This window comes from Apteryx mantelli, chromosome 2 (genome assembly GCF_036417845.1).
Source record: "Apteryx mantelli isolate bAptMan1 chromosome 2, bAptMan1.hap1, whole genome shotgun sequence".
Lineage (NCBI taxonomy): Eukaryota > Metazoa > Chordata > Aves > Apterygiformes > Apterygidae > Apteryx > Apteryx mantelli.
Window position 1 is genome coordinate 110,131,948 of NC_089979.1, and position 23,245 is coordinate 110,155,192.

At 40.9% G+C, this 23,245-nt stretch overlaps 1 protein-coding gene across 7 annotated transcripts in view; it reads left to right on the top strand.

The window, feature by feature from the left end:
• The window catches only part of TPK1 (thiamin pyrophosphokinase 1), a 318,753-nt gene that overhangs the window by 186,030 nt on the left and 109,478 nt on the right, over positions 1-23,245 (top strand). For all 7 annotated transcript variants that reach the window (XM_067291203.1, XM_067291208.1, XM_067291206.1 and 4 more), the window contains one exon: positions 4,877-4,972. In XM_067291203.1, the coding sequence (XP_067147304.1) occupies positions 4,877-4,972 (96 nt within the window). The remainder of the gene's footprint in view (positions 1-4,876; positions 4,973-23,245) is intronic.

Consider the following 23,245-nt stretch of genomic DNA (forward strand, 5'->3'; position numbering starts at 1 on the left):
CTGGGCTCCCCAGTACAAGAGGGATGTGGCACTACTGGAGCAAGTCCAGGGTAGGACTACAAAGATGATTAGGGGACTGGAGCATCTCTCTTATGAGGAAAGACTGAGAGAGCTGGGCCTGTTTAGCCTGGAGAAGAGAAGGCTGAGAGGGGATCTTATCAACGTGTACAAGTACCTGAAGGGAGGGTGTCAAGAGGATGGGACCAGACTCTTTTCAGTGGTGCCCAGCAACAGGACGTGAAGCAACGGGCACAAATTGAAACACAGATAATTCCATCTGAATAGGAGGAAAAACTTCATTACTGTGAGGGTGACAGAGCACTGGAAGAGGTTGCCCAGAGAGGCTGTGGAGTCTCCTTCTCTGGAGATATTCAAAACCCGCCTGGATGCAATCCTGTGCAATATTCTCTAGGTGACCCTGCTTGAGCAGGGGGGTTGGACTAGATGATCTCCAGAGGTCCCTTCCAACCTCAACCATTCTGTGATTCTGTGAGATTGCTGTCTTCAACTAGCTAGTGGGAGGGTATAGAGAAAACAGCACCAGACTCTTCCTAAAGGTACCCAGGGATGGGAAAAGAGGCAATGATCACAATTTGCATCACAGGAAATCCTAATTTGATACTGGGAGACAAACATGAGGGTGGTCAAGCACTGTAGCAGGTAGCCCAGAGAAGTTGAGAAATCTCCAGCCTGAGAGATACTCAAACTGGGCTGGGCAGAGCCCTGAGGAGCCTGACCTAATCTGGACCTACTTTGAGCAGGAGGTCGGACCAGATGATTTTAAAAGGTCCCTTCCAGTGGAGATTATTCTGTGACTCTATAGCTGTTACTTAGTAGGTCTGTAAAGTATTAGGATTGACTGGGTGCATTACTGTTCTGGCTGGTTAGAGGGCAGGTGGGGTTGAGGGTAAGGAGAGTGTTTAGAAATACAACTTACCTTATACAGCTTCTTTAAACTTTGCTGTTTATCTGTGCTGTGATTTTGAGAGGCTCTATAAACTGTCTCTCTTCGCTTTTAACTTCTGGCTAGGTGTTTTTCCTGTGTCTGCCATTAACACTATACACAAGTGCATCTGTGTTGAGATTGCTCCCTCAGAGTTGAGTCTCAGTCCAGCAGGAATTGTTAAACACAGGCTGAACTGGATGTCACTGGTGTATTCAGTGAGCACAGTGGGACACATGCTTCAAAAGAGAGACTCAAATGACTTGCCATAGTAGGGTCTTGGAGATAGAGTGCAAATTAGGATATATTCTACTGTAATTATATCCTCATGTTCATAATGATTAGAGAAAGAACAAACATGACTTTCTTTTGATAAGAGATTAATAAGGACATGGAGGAGTGGACATCTACACACTGCTTTCTTCAAACACACAACATGCTGTGATGCATAATACTTCTAAAAATGGGAGAAGCATTGAGATGTTCAGACTGACATTTCAGTGCCTGTCTGATTTCAGTGTCTGCCTGAAATATAGGGTTCAATAATCCTATTATGTGTGTCTGGCACACTCCTTCTTTAGCAATGAGGCTACTATAACTGCTATAATGAGACAGAATAGCCAAAGCCTGATTCTGTGGTGCCTCATCCTATCATTCAGCAAAGCTATATCGTCATCAGATGCAATCTGTTGTTTTCTTTCCTGCTGTGTGGTATTGATTTTTCTAACCTTTCTTAATGTTAAATTTGCTTGGCTTTTTAACTTTCTTACCAAAGGTTAATGCTATTAAGTTGAGCAGATATCTATAAAACTGCAAACATTATTGCCTGTCTTGCAATTATTATAGTGTCCTTTGATTAAATCCTGGTTGCATTGGTAAGCTCTGTGTCTTGAAGATTTTTCTGTCATTTGTGAATAATATGGCAAAGGTTGAGAAGAACTGCAGTTGAATTGCTGCCCAATACTGTGAGAAACAGTGGTTTAAAATACTAGATTTGATATGTCAGGAGCAACAAATTTATCTAAAAACTTCTTACCATCACTGAACATGAACTGCACAGGCATTCCAGCAAAGTCATGAAGCAGATGCAGGAAGGTCCGAGTACTGCTGCCTGTCCTCTTCCCCCATACGTTCTGTCCAGGCCAGTTTCTTTAGCATCGTGGCAACAGGAACAGAGCCAATAATGGCTATCAATTCCAGAACTGATGAACTGTTTATTGCGGAAAGGGAATGAGGTATCACAGTTTAATTTGAAGGATTTGGTGGCTTTAACAGTGATAATCTGTCAACATTTTTCAGTGTGATCTACAGTGGGACTTGCATAAAGTGTCAAAGCTGCAGACAGCAAGTGAATGGTTTCAGGCTACCACTGTTAAGTTAGGTGTCATTTTTTGCTGCTGCTCTCACAGAATCATTGTGGTATCAATATCACAGGTACAATAACCTGCCTTTGTAATAGTGCATCTGTCATCCCATTTATAAGTTTAGAATATCAGATTTCTGTGGTCTGTCTTTGAGGCCTTTCATTGTAAATATGCACGAAAGACTCTGCCTGTTAAAGGCAGGCTTGAACATAGTGTGTCTGTAGGATGAGGATTTTAGGGTGAGGTGCATCACAGCTGTCTTCAGGAGCTGTGGTAGATCACTTACCATGCCCTCCAGCCGCCATGTTGAAGCTATCTCTCCTCAGTAGTGCCTCACAGTTGCTCTGAGATACTTCTTTCTCATCCAAGAACATCCTGAGAAACTAGGCAAGGGCTAACCTCAAGCAAAATGTTGTTAACAGTAGAAAGCATGAAATAAAAGCTGTTGTAGATCCTCACTTAAAAAAAAACCAGATAGTTGAATAAATTCAGTCTTCCCTGGGTGGAATGCAGAATTGCCGTCTACCTGCGGTTGCCAAAAGCTGACTATCCAAGGAGAAGATCAGACTTGTTAGTGATTGCAGTAAGGAATATTTCAGAAGTACCGAGGGGAGTTTAAATCTATTACTTATAAATTGGTAGCTATAAACCACTTACTTTGCCAGCACCGTGGAGCCAAGGAATGGTCCTGGCACAAGATAAAAGACCACCCTTCTTTACTGTTAATTTAAGAGCTAGTAACTCAGGGTTCTGTCTCTTCTCCCATGCTCAGCAGTAGCTGTCCTTGTCATTGATTTAGTTTTCGTCTGTCGTGTTCCCTTGCTGTTCAAAGGCTGATTGTGAAAGTCCAGGGAGGTTCTGCTTATCTGTAGTTTCTCGAAGCTTGGTCTCTTTTGCCACTATTAATGTCAATTATGAGGCTGCCTGAGAGCACCCCATTCTTAGTGAATGAGATGTCTTTCCATTGAGAGTGGGCCTTGATTAACAAATTTCCTTCGGTAGTTTTCAGGCCTCTCCATCCCTACACCTTTCTTGGGCTCCCTTGCTGTCTCAGGCTGGGCTTACAGAACGTGTGTTCCTTACAGAATCTGAATGGCTTGTGCCCCTTCTCCCCTTCCAAATTCTGTGTTTCAGCCATGGCTGGTGAAAAGAAGAGTGGAGACCAGGCAACTCTTCAAATCGCCTGACACTTAGCACTGACTTCAGATCTCCAGCTGCCTTTTCCCTAGCCTCTTCATGGTGGCAGTAGCAGTGTTTCTGTAAGGGAAGTCTTTGATGACATGTGTTGATGCAGGTATATCATGCCTCCCCCAAGCAGGCCTGCTACTACTATTTGAAAAGGCATTTAGAGCAGTATCAGGTACCAGAAAGGCTACAACTTTACTTGTGAACAGTTTTCCTTTCAGAAGATTTTGAGGAGGAAGAATTACAATAAGAAGGATGCTATTATCTCCTCTCTTACCTCTTTCTCTTCATCCGTATCCTCTGCATGACAATTTTGTTTGTTTCTATATGCATTCTGGCTGTGCAGGGGAGCATTTCAGTGATAATGTATGTCTTCCAACTGGAGACCCATTATCTTGTTGCTTGCAATCCACTAAACGCTATCTACATTGCTGATCTGGGAAATTCTACCTTCTATATCTTTGTTCTAATCGCTGAGGTAGAGACAGCTTGAAAGTTTGAGGATTTTTTGATTTAACAAAGTAATGTATTTTATACACATATGTACACATGCTAAGAGTCTGTACTCAATGTTTTTTTCGTATCAGTTGTTACTGTATATTGCAGGAATGTAAAATATGTCCGATAAAGACAAAGCTAGGAAGCTTTTAAGGGTACCTTGAAGTGGAAGGAAAGGGAACCTCTAAATCCAGCTTGTGTGGTTCTTATTATAATTTACAATGCTGCATGAATATTTTTTAGCCTTGAAACCTCTTTGAATGGTGACTTTATGTGGTAGATGTACTTCACTTTTGCTTACTCAGCTCTTTATCAGAGGCTGAGGAATTGCTTTAGCTCTGAATTAAGAAGTCTGAACTGTTTTCTCCACTTTAACATGCTCTCATTCGTATTACTGCACTTCAAGAAGGTTGTTGTTATATCACTTGAAAATTAACTAACACAACTTTACTAGTTCCAGGAGGCTTGACATCTTTATATCATGTTTCAATGCATATAGCAAAAATGTAATAACTGCAGAACCAGAGAGGACAGACAGTCATTTTCCTAGAACCTGATCCCAGAAGTTACTCATCACCCAGAACTCATCATGTAAGAATTTGTCAGTCCAGCGGAGCATCGTAGAACATACTTATCCAAACTGACAAATGTACTTTTGGGGTTTAGGAGATCTAGTCCTGTGCCTATCTAACATCTGTTTCTTAATAATTTGTTCAGCTAGGACTTAGGGTCTTTAGGTTCCCTAGGGATAATAGTCTTTTACTTAGTTCTGCATCTCCATGCAAAGACTTTAAGAATTGTTAACTGCAGTTAATGTCACCAAAGTTCTTGAAATTGAAAGATGACATGTTTTACTTCTCTCTCTGTTTTATTGCTTCTTCACTAGGGATGTGAGTTCATAGAAACCATGGATCAGGACTTCACAGACTTCACCAAGTGCCTTCAGATACTTCAAAAAAAGATAGAAAGGAGTGGTCTCCAGGTAAAAAGCACCACATCTTTGTCTCTGCTTGTTAGTGATTGTACTTAGGTAATGTACTTAGGTTTATGTTTTAAGTTTGCACTGAAATAAAACATCATTTTCTGTGGCCTTGCTCTTCTGAGGTTTTGCCACATTTATAGCACACCCTGTAAATACTGATGCTTCTGCTGAAAGGAATTGCCCGGTGTGCCAATGAACAAACATTGGCTTTCTTAAAAGGCAGCTTGTATTGATTTCTGTTAATGAATTAGCCAAAGTGCTGCAGAGCTGTTGTCGCTGATGTTCAAAGCAAGAGTGCCACTTCGGCATGTAAATATGTTTTCAAGTCTTGGCATAATTGAGCCTTGATGTTCGTCTCTCCTTCTCCTCTCCCAAAGGTGAGATGGGAGGGGAGGGATCTTATCCTGCCAACATTACATTTGGTGAGCCTTCTGGTGAGCCAACTCCTTCTGCAAAATGTTCACCTGGAATCAAAGGGAACCTTTTCAGAGCAAGCAGTGGACTAAACTTAAAAGGAGCCATATGGAGTTTTCAGCTGTTCATTTCACTGGAAAGGCAGAGGAGGCAGCGTTCCCCCTCCCCTTTCATACTTTGGTTTTGGGGGCCTACCTGCTTAGTCTCTCAGAGATGTAAAGTTAAAATGTATTGGACAGGGAAATTTTTGACATAAATCGGTGGCAGGTATGCTCTTGGCATTGTAGCCCTTTCCTCCTCTTAGAGATCCCCTTCCTAAGGGACGAACTCTCTCTGAAGGGCTGAGTCTCTCCTCTTTACCTCTGGGTGAAAGGGATTGAGAAGAAGCATTTGCTGCATCCTCTTAACAATGAGGGCAAGAGCCTTCTAAGAAAACAAAGACAGCAACACAAGGTGTAAGGAGGTGCGTAAACCTCCTCCTTTCCCATTTTCACTGTAGCAGGATAGGAAAATTGACTGAAGTCCTGAGATGACTTGCAGCAAGAGTTGGGAATGCTTTTGTCCTCTCCTCTGTCCAGGGAGACACATAATTAACCAGTTTTTGCTTAAGCTATTTTGAAATGTCTTAATCTTCTAAAGGTGATGTATGTCCATAGGAAACTTCAAAATGTTGTCCTATAGTACCCATCTTCATTTGCTTCCCCTCTCTCCACCCTCAATATATACTGTTTTTTGTCAGTTTTCCTCCCCATCAGTATAGACAGAGATGGGAGGGTTTCTCCATGTCACAGCTCTTTTATCTGTCTGACTGTGAGCCACAAACTCTTTATATGGTAGTTTGCGGGGGAGGTGGGGTTGGCTTTTCCCTTTCTGCAGTTTATCATCACAAGAGCACACATGGCTTTCTTGCTATCTAGGACAGGAATGATAATGACTGCTACTGGAACAGGTAAGATTTGTTTTGACTATGGCAAGTAAGGTGTTTCCTCTCTTAAAAGAATTACACTTAGAATAACAAAGGACTTGAATGTTTCCTTGCTTCATTTCATTATCAAATCCCACCTATTGCTATAGAGGGATTTTTTTAAGATATCACAAGAGATTTTTACAATGAATAATTAAAATGAGAGCACTGGGAACTTGACATATACAGATGTGTTTCAAGAATGAGTAGCCTGTTCGTGAGTTTTTGAATTCTTTGATATCTCTTCTAGGTAAGGCCACGTGTTAAGTTGTGTAAAGGATATTGCACTCTAATCCCTGATGAGTACAAGCCTAAACGTAATTGCAGTAATTGTGTAGAATTCATGCCAGTGCATTAAACCTAAAATTTCAGTTCAGTTGTATTTTCATGCTGTTACATGTAGTAAGTAGTTGGGGTACCTGCTTTAAATGCAGTCTAATTTTTTTCAGAAGTGCAAAAACCAAAACAGATATGTTTTCTATAAACATAAGTACCGTGTTCATTACATGCTAGTTGTTTCTTGTTCGTGATGTCTGTTCCATAAAACATAGTAAGATGCCATCAGTTGATTCATGCAGGCTGGCTAAAGGATACATTTCTATTTTTGCTCTTCTGCATTTTCCAGCATAAGGGGTTTCAAGAAGTTACTGATTCAGCTTAAGCAAATGATATCAGAAGAATAAGCAAATAGAACCCAAAACTGTATCACAACTGTATAAGTATTGGGTTTGGTTCAAATTTGCCCTTTGTTCAGAAGCACTAAATATAATTCATTAGTAGGAGGTATGTCCCAGTGATGCTTAGCTTGTTGCCTGGTCCCCTGATAACACAGAGATTTTGAGCACTTGCAACATTTACTGGCCTTAATTTATGGATGAAACCACTTGGCTCTTCTGAAACTCTAGCCCCTTTAAATACCTGAATCTGCATTTAAGTGTCTAATTTTAGGCATATCTATTGAAAACACTTTGGCATAAAACAGATCGAGTGGTGGGAAAACAGACTGTTGAAGCCACAGAATTAAAACTTTAGAGGAGAGAAGAGAGCTGCCATTTAATTCTGTGGTCACCTAGGAAGTACATGCAGTACAGAAGAAAGGAAAGTATAGGGTCTGAACACCTGAAGTGAAGAGAGAAGGATTTCTTCATTTGCATTTCCATTCTTGGCCTGAAGTACAAATTTGCATGTTGCTGTGTGGATTTTTTTTTTTCTTCAGAACAAATATCATCAAAACTTTTTTTTTTAACTCAGAGTATTAACTAGATGGAAGATGTCTTCCTGGTTCCAGGAAAAAAAATGTTTCTAGGTTTGATTTTACCCTCTCTGTCTGGCTTATCCAGAGCACTAGTCAAAGAGGAATATGTCAAAGAGACACTACAAATCTGTTTCTCCATGATTTACAGCTGAAGTTACTAACAAGGAAAGTATTTCTTTAGTATCTTTAAAATATTTTGATTTTTTATGACCATGCTGTGTTTGTTGCTCTTTCTGAGTAGCAATACGTTAAGCTAGGAAATTAATTAGACTCAGTGTATACTCTCGTTCTATAATCTTGTGACATAGTTTGTCTGGATGAAGTTCAACTTGGAGGAGCCAAGGTATTTGAAAGACGAGTTCCTCAGCTGGCTAGAGAATAAATTATTCTTTATCTGCTGCACCAGCAGATAAACTTCTGCTCTTATCTGTCAGTCACCTCAGTGGAAGTTCTATGTGAGGGAGGCTTTGAGCTCACTTGAAAGCATGGGGCGATATTTTGTTCCAAAGGAATTAAGTTTATGCAATCCTCTTCTCCATCTCTCTGCACCTCCATCCTCCTCCTTTTCCTTCTTGCTCACCCAAATAGCTTTTGAACAAATAACTTTTGAACGGAGGAATAGAGTTCTGAAAGATAATTACGTCCTACAGATTCCTTGGATGCAGTCACCTGGGTGGGAGGAAAGGTGAGACAGACGTTCAGTGCCCCCCACTGAAGAGAAGGCTGCAAAGTTAGTTTGTATTTTACTGGTTGTTGGAGAATCCAGTTTGGGCAGAGGCCTTAGAAATGTCTCTAGGACACGGAAGGGTGCAGTTAGAGTTGACAGGCAACAATGAGAGACAAATCTGGGAGAAATGATGTCTTCTTGGTTCTTGAATTACTTGTTTGATAACAACAGTAATTCTCTCTTCTAGAAAAAATTGCTAAGTTCATGGTTGTTTTTCCCTTAAGTCTTAAAGAAAAATTCTTAGAATAGATTCTGAATCCTCAGTGCCATTGTTTTCCGATTTACATTGCTTACCGGGGTATCACATTTTGCTTGAGCAACCAAGTCATGCGGAAAGCAGTATTGGGTTCATTTTGTGATTTCTAAGCCACCTAATTACATATATTTATAATTGCATACTGCAGTGAATATTAGAATAAGCAGTACCCTTTAGTTTTGCAGTCTAGAATCAGTCCTAATTTTCCCTCCTCACAGCCCTAATTCATTTGTGAATTAAACAGTATTGAGTAGGTGAGGGAGTGGAGTGCCACCAGCAAAATCAGACTCCTGAAGTTTGTTTCCAATTTAAAGGCTGATAGGTATTCCTCTTTCTCCTTCTGCATGACTGTGAGTATGTATGTTTGAACATGCATGCGCACATACATATGTATGTATAAACACATAAATTTTCTGGCAGTATACCTTCTTGGTCCTGTGTGATGCTTTTTTATGTTTTGTAGCTCTGTCTTCATTACTGACATGTGTTTCCTTTACATTGTTTATGATCTATTGAACACTTAGATGTGCATATTTTGCTTTACTACATTAATCACTATTTTATCTGTTGTGCAGTTTTCTGAGTACTTTCCTTTCTTCAATACAAGACCTTCAAGTAAACTTATTTACAGTATTTTCTCTCCAAAACTACTTTCTGGTCTTAATTTTCTCTCATCTAACACAAGCTATTTCAAGAAACTGTTTGAACTTGAAGAATGATAGATTTGCTTATAGTATTGCTCATTCAGAGATCAATGTATCTTGCATTAAGAGGGAAGATTATCTCCATTTTGCAGATGAGAAAACAGAAGTACAGAAGTGCCTTGTCCAGTCTCCCAGCATGCAAGTGGTACCATTGGGAATGATCCTTCAACTTCCAAATCCTAATCAAATGTTCTTTCTGTAATACTGTCCCTAGTCTGACTCATAGGCAGCTCAGAGCAGCTCACTTCAGTTAGAAGTGTAAGTCTGTTTATAAATTGCACAACTTCAAGGAGAATCCTCATACCATAATAGTAGATTTAAGCCATTATCTTTATCTCAGAGGTACAAACTGTGCTTTCTTTAACTGTTTCATCTAAAATACCATTTAGTCTTAAAACTAAGCTCTGGGACTTTTCATTTAACTTTATTATCTTTTCTGCTTAAAAAAAGTTACAGCAGCTCATTTGCTTATATGGGCTGCAAATACAAAAAATGGATTTTATTGCAACTTACATGCCTTTCAGTGGTTTAATATTAGCGTGTTTAAATTGATAAAAACATCAGCATCAATATGAAAAGGTGAAAAGATCCAAACCAACTCTTCCTAAAAATCCTCTGCAGTAAAGTGATATATTAACGTTTCCATTTTAAAATCACATTTTAAAAGGTTCAGTCTATCAGCAGTCTCAGATACTACCTCTTTTAAGTGAATGCAAACATTTTTTCCTGTTGCCTTTTTAAAGAAAGTGTAAAATTAGCCCACTTTATTTTCTGTTGAGGGAGACTAAACATAATGTTAGTGAAGTCATGTGTTTGAGGTGCTGAGAAGAAGACAGAGAAGTGATGCTGATGTACCACCTTCAGCTATACAGAGTTTGAACAGCATGTTAAGCACTCTCAGGTTTGTCTTGATGCAGAGAAAAGGATCCTGAAGGAAAACAGAAAAGACCATAATAAGCAGCTCTAACTATTTAGAAGATTAGAATTTTTCACAGAATCACAGAATAGATGAGATTGGAAAGGACCTCTGGAGATGGTCTGGTTCAACCCCCCTGCTCAAGCAGGGCCAGCTAGAGTAGGTTGCCCAGGACCGTGTTCAGTCAGGTTTTGATAATCTCCAAGGATGGAGACTCCACAACCTCTCTGGGCAACCTGTTCCAGTGTTCAACTACCCTCAGAGTTGAAAAGGTGTTTCCTATGTTCAGATGGACTTTCCTGTGTTTCAGCTTGTGCCCACCGCCTCTTGTCCTGTCCCTGGGCACTACTGAGAAGAGTCTGGCTCCATCATCTTTACACCCTCCCATAAAAGACATTTATAAACATTGATAAGGTCCCCCCTGAGCCTTCTACTCCTCCAGACTAAACAGTCCCAGCTCTCTCAGCCTCCCTTCATACATCAGATGCTTCAATCCTTAATCATTTTCGTGGCCCAGTGCTGGATGTGCTGCAGCAGGTCCATGTCTTTCTTGTACTGGGCAGCCTAGAATTGGACACCCTGCTTCAGATGTGGCCTCACCAGGGCTGAGTAGAGGGGAAGGATCACCTCCCTCGACTTGCTGGCAATACTCTTCCTAACACAGCCCAGGATGCTGTTGGCTGCCTTTGCCACAAGCGAGCATTGCTGATCCATGTTCAACTTGTACACTGGAACCCCCCAGGTCCTCTCTGCAAAGCTTCTCTCCATCTGGTCTACCCCTAGCCTGCACTGGTGCATGGGGTTACTACTCCCTGGGTGCAGGACTTTGCACTTGCCTTTGTTGAACTTCCTGAGGTTTCTCTCTGGACACTTCTCCAGCCTGTTGAGGTCTCTTTGAAGAGCAGCACAACCATGTGTTGTATCAGGTATTCATCCCAGTGTTGTGTCATCCACCAACTTGCTGAGGGCGCATTCAGTCCCATCATCCAGATCATTAATGAAGATGTTAAACAGTATTGGTCCCAATATTGACCTCCAGGGGACACCACTAGTGACTGGCTTCCAGCTGGACTTTGCGTCACTGATCGCAACCCTCTCAGCCTGGCAGTTCAGCCAGTTTTCAGTCCACCTCACAGTCCGCTTATGTAGCCCATACTTCATCAGCTTGTCTGTGAGGATGTTACGGGAGACAAGTGTCAAAAGCTTTACAAAAGCCAGGGTAAACAACATCCACCACTCTCCCCTCATCCATCAAGGCAGTCATCTCCTCTTAGAAGGCTATCAGATTGGTTAAGCACAATTTCCCCTTTGTAAATCCATGCTGACTACTCCTGATAACCTTCTTGACCTTCACATGTCTGGAAACGGTATTCAGGATTAGATGCTCCATCACCTTCCCAGGGATCGAGGTGAGGCTGACCAGCCTGTAGCTCCCTAGATCCTCCTTCTTGCCCTTCTTGAAAATAAGGGTGACGTTTGCTCTCTTCCAGTCCTAAGGAACCTCTTCTGATTGCCATGTCCTTTCAAAGATAGCCGAGAGTGTCTTCACAATGATGTTGGCCAGCTCCCTCTACACTCGTGGGTGCATTCCATCAGGGTCCATGGACTTGTGTATGTCCTGTTTGCTGAAGTGTTCCCTAACCTGATCCTCCTCCACCAAAGGTAAGTCTTCCTTGCTCCAGACTTCCCCTCTGGTCTCAGGGGCCTGGGATTCCTGAAGGCCAGTCTTATCAGTAAAGGCTGGGGTGAAGAAGGCATTCAGTACTTCTGCCTTTTCTGCATCCTTAGTCACCAGAGTCCCTGTCCCATTTAGCAGCAGGCCCACATTTTTCCTAGCCTTCCTGCTTATGTACTTGTAGAATTTTTTCTTGTTGACATTCAACTGTTGCTTGCCAGTTTCAACTCCAGGTGGACTTTAGCTCTCCTAACCTTGTCCCTGCATGCTTGGATAGCATCTCTATTCTTCCTGGGTTACCTGTCCCTGCTTCCACCTCCTGTACACTTCCTTTTTATTTTTGAGTTGAGTCAGGAGCTCCTTGTTCATCCATGCAGGCCTCCTGCTGCCTGTGCTTGATTTTCTGCTTGTTCAGATGGACCATTCTTGAGCTTGGAGGAGGTGATCCTTGAATATCAACCAGCTCTCTTGGATCCCTCTTCCCTCCAGGGCTATATCCCATGAGATTCTTCTAAGCAGATCCCTGACATTTGCTCTCCTGAAGTCCGGGATCTTTGGCCTGCTTCTTCCTGGCAGGATCCTAAACTCCACCATCTTGTGGTTGCTACAGCTGAGGCAGCCCCTGACGTTTACATCTCCAGCCAGTTCTTCCTTGTTCATAAGGACGAGGTCCAGCAAAATGCCACCCCTCCTCAGCTCCTTGATCACCTGTGTTAGGAAGTTGTCATCAATGCACTCCAGAAACCTCCTGGATTGCTTGTGCCCTGCTGTGTTGACCCTCCAGCAGATATCAGGGTGGTTCGCCATGAGAACCAGGGCCTGTGAATGTGAGGCTTTTTCCAGTTGTCCATAGAAGGCCTTATCTACTTCCTTTTACTGATCAGCTGGTCTGCAGCAGACACCCACTACAATTTCAGCCACATTGATCAAAGCCTTGTAGTCACACTTGAAACTTTCCAGGTCTCCCCTGGCAGTATCATTGGTGCCCACTTGGAAGAGCAGCAGGGATAACAGTCCGAGGGCCGGAGAAGCCCTGGCAGCCTCTCCACGACATCCTAAATGTGAGCCCCCAGAAAGCAACAAACCTCCCTAGAGGACAGGGCACATCTGCCGATGGGGGCCTCCATTCCATGCAGCAGGGAGTGTCCCACTACTAACACTCACTGCTTCTTCCTGGTGCTCCTGGGTGGCTGAGGCTCTGCTGGCACAGATGCTCCAGCTGAGCATTCCCAGCTCCTCATCAGCTGCAAGGGGAGTGAACCTATTCCATAGTTGTTCCACAACTTTGGAATTCCTTAACTGTTATACAAAGAGCAATCCCCTGTAGAAAGGGCACAATTATTAAAAGTACCTGGCTCTGTTTGGCTTAGCTTTGGTTTTATCTGTCAGTTGAGGTTATTTCTGATGATGTGACATTTTTGTAACAGTAAATATGTCAGCTTCAGATCCTGACTGAATTGAAATTTTGCTGATTGTATTTGTGGTTGAAAATTTCATGCAGGAAAGTTATTGGTTTTCATTCCTGAAAACTTTAGGGTACCTAAAACAGAAGTGGGAATGGTTGTTAAAGGAAAGCCTAGGAATAGGGACAAGTTTGCTATTAGCAGGATTTGGGAGCAGGAAGGGAATCAACTACCAAAAATGAGAGGAGAGAAAGTGTGGAAGATACCAAAGCTGTCACGGAGCTGGATTGTGAAGCTTTTCCTTGGATGCTGAAGTTTTTGATTGTATCTCAAAGTTCCATTTAGGAGAAGGGGTAAGAATAAACTGCTTCAGATCTTGTGGCACCGTGTCTAAGATACTGTACTGCTGCTGATGGTTGGATTTTTCTTCTTAATGCCTCCCTGAAGGAGAAGAGAAAGTGCAAATGAGATGTATTGTAGGAGAAGTTAAATTTATGTAATGAAAAGGTTACTGTACTGTCAAGTGCTATATCAAAAGATTTTCTTAAGTTAATATTAGTAATCCTCTTAATAAGCTTTTCATGCCTGAAACAACTGGATCTAAAGTATCTTTCTGTTTAATTCCCACTTCTAAAATGTACATTTCTTAATAACTGCCAGCAGGAGTAAATCCTTCTTGTAGGGTGTACAGACATATCCTTCAGTGCTGATTATTTTGACTTTAAGATTCAAGCCCACCTTCAGAAAATGCAGTATATAAATCATCCTTCCTACTGTGGAATTACTATAAGACTTCTCATTTTAACAGTATGATAAGGTATGTTTCTTGTAATAAAGAGGATCCAAACTTCCCAATTCCCAGGGAGATACACCCTAATCTCCCTTGAAGGGAGCATACTGTCTACTTGGACCACTCTAGCTGTGGACATCAAGACACACTGAGTATCTTAGGAATCTCTGTTAGAAAAATTTCCTTTTCAAATAGGTGTCTGCAAGAACACTGCTTCGTGCATTGCAAAATTTTATTATGTAATCCTTCTGTAGGTTGTTGGTGTTTGTATTTGGTCTATGAAGATAAAAAGAAAGGCAGAGGAAGTTAGGGTGAGATTTTTCTAGAGACTATGTTGACTTCTTTTTCTTACCTGAAAAAAATAAAAACAGCATATCAAGCTTAGGGAAAAAACAAGGTTTATCTGGCCAGTTAGCAGATCAAGAAATCAAGGGATACCCTCATTAACAAGACTATTGAATCTAATAGGGAAGCCAGGTTTTCAAACAACTACCATTTTGCTATCTTAGTCAAGAAGTAAATATATTTGAAACAGAAAACATGAGATTACTACAGGTGGCTGATTATTGTTCCATTTCAAACCACTAGTTTTGTCCTATTTATAACTATTTTTGATTGGAGAAGTGATTTTTTTTTCTTACCGAATATTTAAATCAATTCAGCCCCTTCTGCCTTACAGCAGCACAGCTAATTTAGCTTCCCTGAAAATAGCTGTTGCTGATGCAACTCTCTCCATGCTGGGAAAATAGTTGAGCTACATTAATACGCCTTTATTCTCAAAACAGTGTTGCACTTGTGTTGACAGAGTCTTAGAGACAGATCCTGTAGCAGGAAATCTTGGAACAGCCATGGGTTTTGACACCAGAAATTTCTCTGCAGGTCGAAGACCAAGACTCAGTTTGTGTTCATAAATTATTTGAGATGATGTTTTTCTGCTTGTGACATGAATGCTGTGGTGTTAGGAATGTCCTCTTCTATAATCAAGAGTATTTTTATAAAATTCCATTCAGTTAATGGGATGTAATTTTATCTTTCTAGTTAAGCATATTAAGAAAAATTGTACTAGCACAGCAAATTTTAACTGCAGATTGTAATAGCCAATACATCTTTTGCCCCTAAAATGTGATTTCTTATTCTTAAATTGAGATGCTTGTCAAGAGTGAATGATGATTTTGTGGCTATCAGTGAGATGGTTTTAAAAATACCTTTAGCAGTTTTCCACATCCTTAAGTACAGAAAAACTGACCTTAGAGAAAACAGCTGCATGAGCTCATAAACAGCAGTGATCTGGTCCCTCAGTCAGTAAGTGAATGAACAAATTAACCCTTTTCCATGGCTTTTTTTTTGTTATCATGTTTAAGGAAACTTTTTTAACCTAAATAGTGCATATAAGAACTCCTGTTTACAGGATTTGCTTTCTGTTTTTATCATGAAACTTTTCCCCGTTTTGTAACATTGTGCAGGCCTTTGAATAGTCAAGAGAAACAGTGAAATTGTAAGGTTGGTCAAATCTTTTGAAGCTTTTTGAGGTATTTATCTTTTTTTTCTTTTCCTTACTTTAAAAAAAAAAAGAGTATTGAAGAGGGGGATAATAGGGGGTTGTTGCAAAGAGAAAGCATATTGATGATGTTACATAAAAATGGTTTAGCCTGTAGTCCTGAAGCGTCACTGTCTTCTGCAATCCTTTGCCTTAGCCATGTTCAAGAGTGGGGAGGTCTTAAGGAAATTTAGTTCTTCACCAATGTTATGAAAATGAGGTAGCCTGGTAAGTCTAGTGAGGCCCTTATAGTATTCCCACTGTGAGAAAGGCAATAACATGAGCTCTATCTCAATGAGATAGAGATTGAAGAATGTTCATGGCAGAGATGCATTGGAAACTGAGGTTTACTGTAGTTCTGCTGCTCATGCTATTCTTTTTTTAATCAGTTATCTCTTAATTTAACTTTGCCACTGCTAAGGAGGAGACTCAGGGGATGGTCTCTCCAACTTACTTAAAGAACCTGTTGAGCTTCCGTTTAAACAACTGAACAACTAAGCACTAAACAATTAAAGACAAGACCAGTATTTTTGCAAATTAAATGTAAGCATAAAATGCTTACAGCCTCACAAGTGCCTCCAGTTTAAAGAAATCATGATATATTTCTCTTTAAGTGCATGGCTGTATTTATATGGTCTAGAGGACAGTGTGGAAAAATAAAATAGATTCTGTAATGGATATATGCTGACATTATTCAGGTTACATTTAGCTTACCTGCTAGAAATACTGAATATACTCTGAAAAGGAAACATTGGCATCCACGATCCTAACCTACCTCCTTCAGTATTAGAATATCTCCAGCCTCTTAGAAACAAGAGTATAAATTAAGGACTTCTTCCTGCAAATCTTTATACCTGTCAAAAAAAGCTGTACTGCCCCAGTATTCAGTGAAATCATTCAAAAGAGGAACCATTTGCAGTATAGGGCCTGAGAGACATGGGAAGAATTTTGTCTTTAGTTTCAGATCTTGTATCTGCCCCTTGAGTCTAATAGGACAGGCTATTATCCCCTTGTTCATTATGAAGATTAATGTTCAGACCAGTTGCAAATATTACTGTTCAGTTGGGACTTATCAGGAGATCTTTAAACCTGTGTGAACCCAAGTTTAAACTTTTTAAATAGTAGAGCTAATGTCTCTTCCTAGTTGGACACAAATGCCTCTTTCACCATTATCTCCACTGCAATGTTGCTATAAGAGAGCAAGAATGCAGTATAGCACAGCATTATTTATGGTGCCTCTTGTACAAACTTCATTGCTAAAGGTTAAAATGTGCAGGGAGAGAGCCTGAGCCTAGCCAGCCTAAGCCATTAACTCTTACTCAGATGAAATATGAAAAGTGTCACTCTTCAGTGGAAATTGTGATTTTACTTCTTTTCCTGTATTTTATACGGATTTTTTTTACCCTTAAAAAATGTTTGTTTCTTCCCTTAAAATTTTGGCCTACGTATAGTATTACATAATGGAAGTAAAAATAGGCAGAAACTGAATTTAAAAAAAAAAAAGATTCATTTGGTTTAAAAAGCTACATGAAAAAATCTCCTCTGTCTATAGTGTTCAAGTTGGCTTTCTTTATTCATATAGGTATAGACACCTGGGGGCTGCTGGCAGAGCATTTCACGTAACAACCTCGTTCTACAGAATACCTACCTGACTGATTAAAAATATCACACATTGGTTTAGCTCTCCTTTGTTAACTTTCCAAAGATTTTGGACTCATGGCTGATCAGGAGCTGAAAGAAAAAAAGAAGACAGTGTGACTCAAAATAAAAGGGAGCTTTGTGGCGGAGAAAGAAAAGAAGGCTGTAACAAAAGGATCTTACATTGGTCTCAGCCTTCTAGATAAGTGGAAATAATAATTACTGGCTGAATGGCAGAGCTCAGAGGGTTGTGATCAGTGGTGCAGAGTCTAGTTGGAGGCCTATAGCTAGTGGTGTCCCCCAGGGGTCAGTACTGGGTCCAGTCTTGCTCAGCTTCTTCATCAGTGACCTGGATGAAGGCACAGAGTGCACCCTCAGCAAGTTTGCTGATGATACAAAACTGGGAGGAGTGGCTGATACACCAGAGAGACCTGGACAGGCTGGAGAGGTGGGCAGAGAGGAACCTCATGAAGTTCAACAAAGGCAAGTGCAGGGTCCTGCCCCTGGGGAGGAATAACACCAGTAGAGGCTGGGAGCTGACCTACTGGAAAGCAGCTCTGTGGGAGAAGGACCTGGGAGTGCTGGTGAACACCAAGTTGACTGTGAGCCAGCAATGTACCCTTGTGGCCAAGAAGGCCAATGGTATCCTGGGGTGCATCAGGAAGAGTGTTGCCAGCAGGTCAAGGGAGGTGATCCTCCCCCTCTGCTCAGCCCTGGTGAGGCCACATCTGGAGTGCTGTGTCCAGTTCTGGGCTCCCCAGTACAAGAGGGATGTGGCACTACTGGTGCAAGTCCAGCAAAGGGCTACAAAGACGATTAGGGGCCTGGAGCATCTCTCTTATGAGGAAAGGCTGAGAGAGCTGGGCCTGTTTAGCCTGGAGAAGAGAAGGCTGAGAGGAGATCTTATCAACGTGTACAAGTACCTGAAGGGAGGGTGTCAAGAGGATGGGACCAGACTCTTTTCAGTGGTGCCCAGCGACAGGACGCGAAGCAACAGGCACAAATTGAAACACAGGAAGTTCCATCTGAATAGGAGGAAAAACTTCATTACTGTGAGGGTGACAGAGCACTGGCACAGGTTGCCCAGAGAGGTTGTGGAGTCTCCTTCTCTGGAGATATTCAAAACCTGCTTGTGCAACGTGCTGTAGGTGACCCTGCTTGAGCCCAGGGGGTTTGGACTCCATGATGATCTCCAGAGGTCCCTTCCAACCTCAACCGTTCTGTGATTCTGTGACAATAGATGAGTTAAGAGATGAGGGTTATTGTTTGGACTAAAGTAGAGACTGTAAAGGAGGGTCTTTTTTTAAACAAATTCTAAAATGGAAGAGAAGTTGTCAGGGTTTATGAAGGTGCATAAAGGCACATGTTCTTGTTGAGCTGTGCTGGGATAGGTTCTGTTTGTGGACCAGTAGGCAGAAGTTAAAGCATGTCTGTGACCCATAAGGTCCTGAATAGCTGGGAACCTTCCTGTGCAAGAGTGTGTTTCCAGCAGCATGCAGAGGCAGGAGCCATGGTCCATGTGAGGGTTGGGGATCTGGATCCCGTGGGGGGCTTTTAGGGAAAGCCTGTGCAGCAAAGAGCTCCTTCCCTGTGCAGTGCTCTTCTGGAATGCAGGACTGGCTTATCCTTCGGCAGGTGAGAGCGGTGGCAGTTCGTGGTTCTGCACAGGGGAAGGCTGCTGTTTTTAGCTGCATTGGCCTGCTGGCTTCGTGGCAAGATGGAAACGCATCAGAGTGATGGGAAGGCTATGTTGGATGACGTTAATTTTGTAGCTGCTGGTGGCTGTGTTCTTAAATGTAGATCAAGTGTACTCAGGTGTGGAGGTGCTTTCAGATCATAATCTGAATCAAAATAGGCAACAGTGTTAAATAAAAGTATAAATTCAGTGGCATGAGTTGCCAACCCTGTTTCCATAGCTTTTTTCTTTTTTTTTTTCCTGACAGCCTGTAACAACTCAGTTTCTCTTCTCTCCTCCATCAAAAAACATTATCATTATTTCTTTTTCATTAATACAGGCTTCCACTTAGCTACGATTCATTGGGCATGGATTGAATTTTAAAATGGCTAGTACTGGGAACACCAGCAGGGAGAGTTTTCAACAAGGTGTCAAGAAGTACTTGTATCCTTTGTTCGCCATTGCTGGTTTTGCTGAAAAAAAACAATATGAAACTGCAGGCCTATGGTATAGTCTCAGGTTGTTCATTGTACCTTCACTGGTAGCTGGGTAGCTATGAAAAACTTACTCTACTATTATTGTCTTATGTCAGATCACTGTTTTTACTTGTGTTTTTTTCCTTCTAGTCTTTGTAGGATCTTCTTTCTTTAGATTAGAGCATCAAGCCATCAGACCACGGGATTTCATTATTTAGTTCAGGCCTCAGTGCAGAATGAGGACAGGTCTGTGAAAGTTAAATGGAAGCTTTTTATTCATCTCAATTAAATTCCTGATAACAGTGTTTTGCTTTGTTGGATTTGCTGTGGTTGATTTCCCTGCAACTCTTTCTTTTTTCATTCTTCTTTTTTCAATATTTAGACCTTTAACATGCATAAATCTTGGTTAAGCTGAAGTGTATTTTATGCAGGAAAGTTTATTTAGCTTTACATTTCTGGGACAAAAGATCATTTTTGGCTTGATACATACTCAGCTGAAGACTTTGTAAAAGCTACCTTTGAATTATGCTCTGGGTTTCCCTTAAGTAAAAAATGACAGCCAGAATTAAGTGAAATGTGAAATTTAAAGCTTTCAAAGAACAGATTCTCTTGAAAAATACAGGATCACTTTTCTTCCCCCTTGAATTCATTGATGGGAGTTTTTTGTTAGTTTTTTTTCTCTTTTTTTACTCCTGGAGGGACTGTATGAAGAGGTTACAACCACAGCATGCCAAATACAACTTTTGTGTGGGATGTGAATGGATATGGGATCGTTAAAGAGATTTTCTGAAGTATTTTAGCATGATCTTTTGCAGGCCACTTGCATTGCTACTAACACAAATTCAGGGCTTGCTTTCTTAGGGACTGTAGTTTTTAATGATGAGTTTTACTTTCCCATGACGGTGATACCACACTATACACACTGTAAGTTACAGTGGCTCAGCTGTGGAGCAGTAACTTGCTAAGTCAGAATAGCTTGATATTTGTGACCAAAACTCCACAGTGTTTTAAAAAAAGAGAAGTGAAAGTAATGTTTGCAGAAGGTGTGTAATTGATAGTCCTGGCATCTTTGTTCATGTACACAATAAATGCATCAGGGTCAAAAATGGAACATGTTTCCCTCTAAAGCCTCGGTGAACAGATTGTGCTAGGAGTTTTCGTACATTTTTGCCTACTCACAAAGGTATGGTAACAGTTTGAAGTGGGGACAGGTCCTTCACCCAGAAAATTTAAGGTCAGAAAAGAATCCCAATGACCCTGATCTCTTTAGTAACACAAATGAGGGAGCCACGTTCCAGCTGACCAGCAGTAGTAGAAATGGAAATACTGGTATCCATGTTTTACCTGAGGCACAGGGAATACTGCTTGATTTAAGGGCATACAGGAATGTTCAGCAAAAAAGCAAGCAATTGAATTCAGATTGCTTGGGGTCCAATATGCATGAGTTTTGTCAATTAGGCTTCTGTAAGTAAAAAATAATAAAGTCAGTTGTTACGAAATTTGTACTCCCCAAAACTTATGCCAGACGTTGTTCTATACTCCCACAAACTTTCCAAGTATCTGTACAAGACAGAGAAGCCAAACACTGAAAATAAGTCATTTGACCTGAGATTTAAACACAAGCCAAGAGCAGAACCAAAATTAAAACGTTTTGTAATACCCAAATTTGTGACTGTTTTTTAAGATTACCTCTCCTTTTTCCATCTTCTTATCATATATGCTCCTTGTTTTAAGCAGGTAAGTGCAATGTCTGCTATCATTAGCAGAAAGAATTAACCTCTCGTTTGAAATGAAAAGCATTACCAATAGAGAAATCGCTCTGGTAAAAAATGTAAGAAAACAAATATAAGAAGCAAGAAATGCTTTGTGAAGGAGCTGACAACTGACCTGGAACAGTGTAATACAAGGATTAGTGGAATTGGTGAGGTGACAATGTAATTGATTGAAAGCTCTCAGGTACAGAGACAGACAGGATTGCAGCCTTCAGCTGAGAGCTCTTACTTGCACAAAGAGTCAGACAGTGAGAGCAACAAGCAAATTCCTACCAGAGTAAAGAGGATTCCACCTGAGCAAAGTTCAGGTGTTAGTATGCAACCATGCATATCGTTCCAGTAGGAAATGAATGGCATAGCTTTTACAGAAAACACTGAGCTAGAAAGACAATATAATCAACTAAAACTGACAGTATCTTACTATATATTCAGCATTGCTTGGGGGATTTTAATAGTTCATTAAATTTACATTGTGATTTTATTTTGTGGATGATATAAAAAAAAATTACTGTGCTCTGACCAGCACAAGAGCACTAACACAGCTATGGGAGAGTGAGCCGAAATCTACTCTAGCTCATTCGTTGTCTAAGATGTTGCTAGCTGTGTTTTAGAGTCTTCAGTACTGAAGCAAAGAGAAACACAGAAAGAATATACCTGCATTTTCAAATCACACCCCAAGTTTGCAAAATTGGCATAGGAAGAGAAAATGCTTTTCATGTAAACTGATCAAAATCGATAAAGTGTTGTGAAGCAATAATAAATGTAGCATTCACAATACCACTTAGTTGTTCAGTTCTCAGCATATAATATACTTCAAGTATATGGGTGTTGCTAGAATAATTATATTCTCTACATCACCTTTCTCCAATATGTTAAATTAAAGTGATAGGCTTTGTGGCATGAGAAATGAAGAAAGATGGTGAAGGGTGGAGAGATGGCAGTGAAGTGAGAAGACGAAAAAAAGAAGCTGCGTTTGAATCGTTCAAATACGGTATCCGACCTGTAATTGGGATGGAAATGTCTTGGGTGTTAGTGGTTGGGGTCCGCGGTCACAGAGGAAGGCTTGTGCAGGGTTCCAGAGCTGTTCAACATCCTGATTCCTGTTGCCTTCCCTTTTTGCTCTAGGGGAGGTCAGATTTTGCAATTCATGCCAGTGCCACCAGTTGCTGCCAGTAAACATGTTTTCTTTCATGAACCCACTTCTCTGTGACTTGGCATGTTTGTTTGAAAGTTATCTTACTGAAGCAGAGCTCATGTGGAAGAAAGTCCTTTGAGTTGTCTGTCCAGAGCCCTAACTGTAGCCTGGGGAGAGGATTTTTTATCAGGGATAAAGAGCGTAGTTTTGAGAAGAATGAGCATCCTTTTCTGTCAGTTTGAGCATTGGACTGTGCTTTTAGATGTCATGGTGATGCTCACATTACAAAGCTAGGTGTTACACTCTTTTTACCTAACTCACGCAGTTCCCCAGCTTCCTCTATCCTGTTACCTTTCTCCTTAAATACATGTTCCTCAGTTACATAACTGAAATCTTTTCTGTATTTAACTCATCCGTACCAGAAAGAGGAATGTTAGCTGGACCAGTTTGCACAGAAAAAAAGTGTTTAACAAGCCTGTAAACAGTTTAAAGCAAATTGTGCATTTCAATAGTTTCCATGAGAGAGGAAGCAAAACACTAAGCAACTTCATTCTGGTGTGGTGGCAGCCCATGTTCCCCTTGGTTACAGCATGTTCCGAGTTAGAGGAAGAAATGCGTCTCTGAACTGCCAGTACAGAGTCTTTCTTTATCCTTCCCTTGTCCTTTTAACTCCCTTGCTATTGGTTAGCAACTCCTAAAACCCTTTCTAGAAATACTAACGCATAAGTGTATCATTTAAAGATGACTGAACCCCACCCTTAGATCCTCAACTTTTTCTAAATTAAACCCTGATAGCCTTTAAAAATGCTGTGCAATGTATTTAAGTCAGCTCATAGATAGTCCAGGAGAATACAATCCCCTCTACACTATGCTTGCAATGATCTAAGCTATTCTTTGTAGTTATTTAGGATTTTATACCCTTTTTTCAGGAAATGA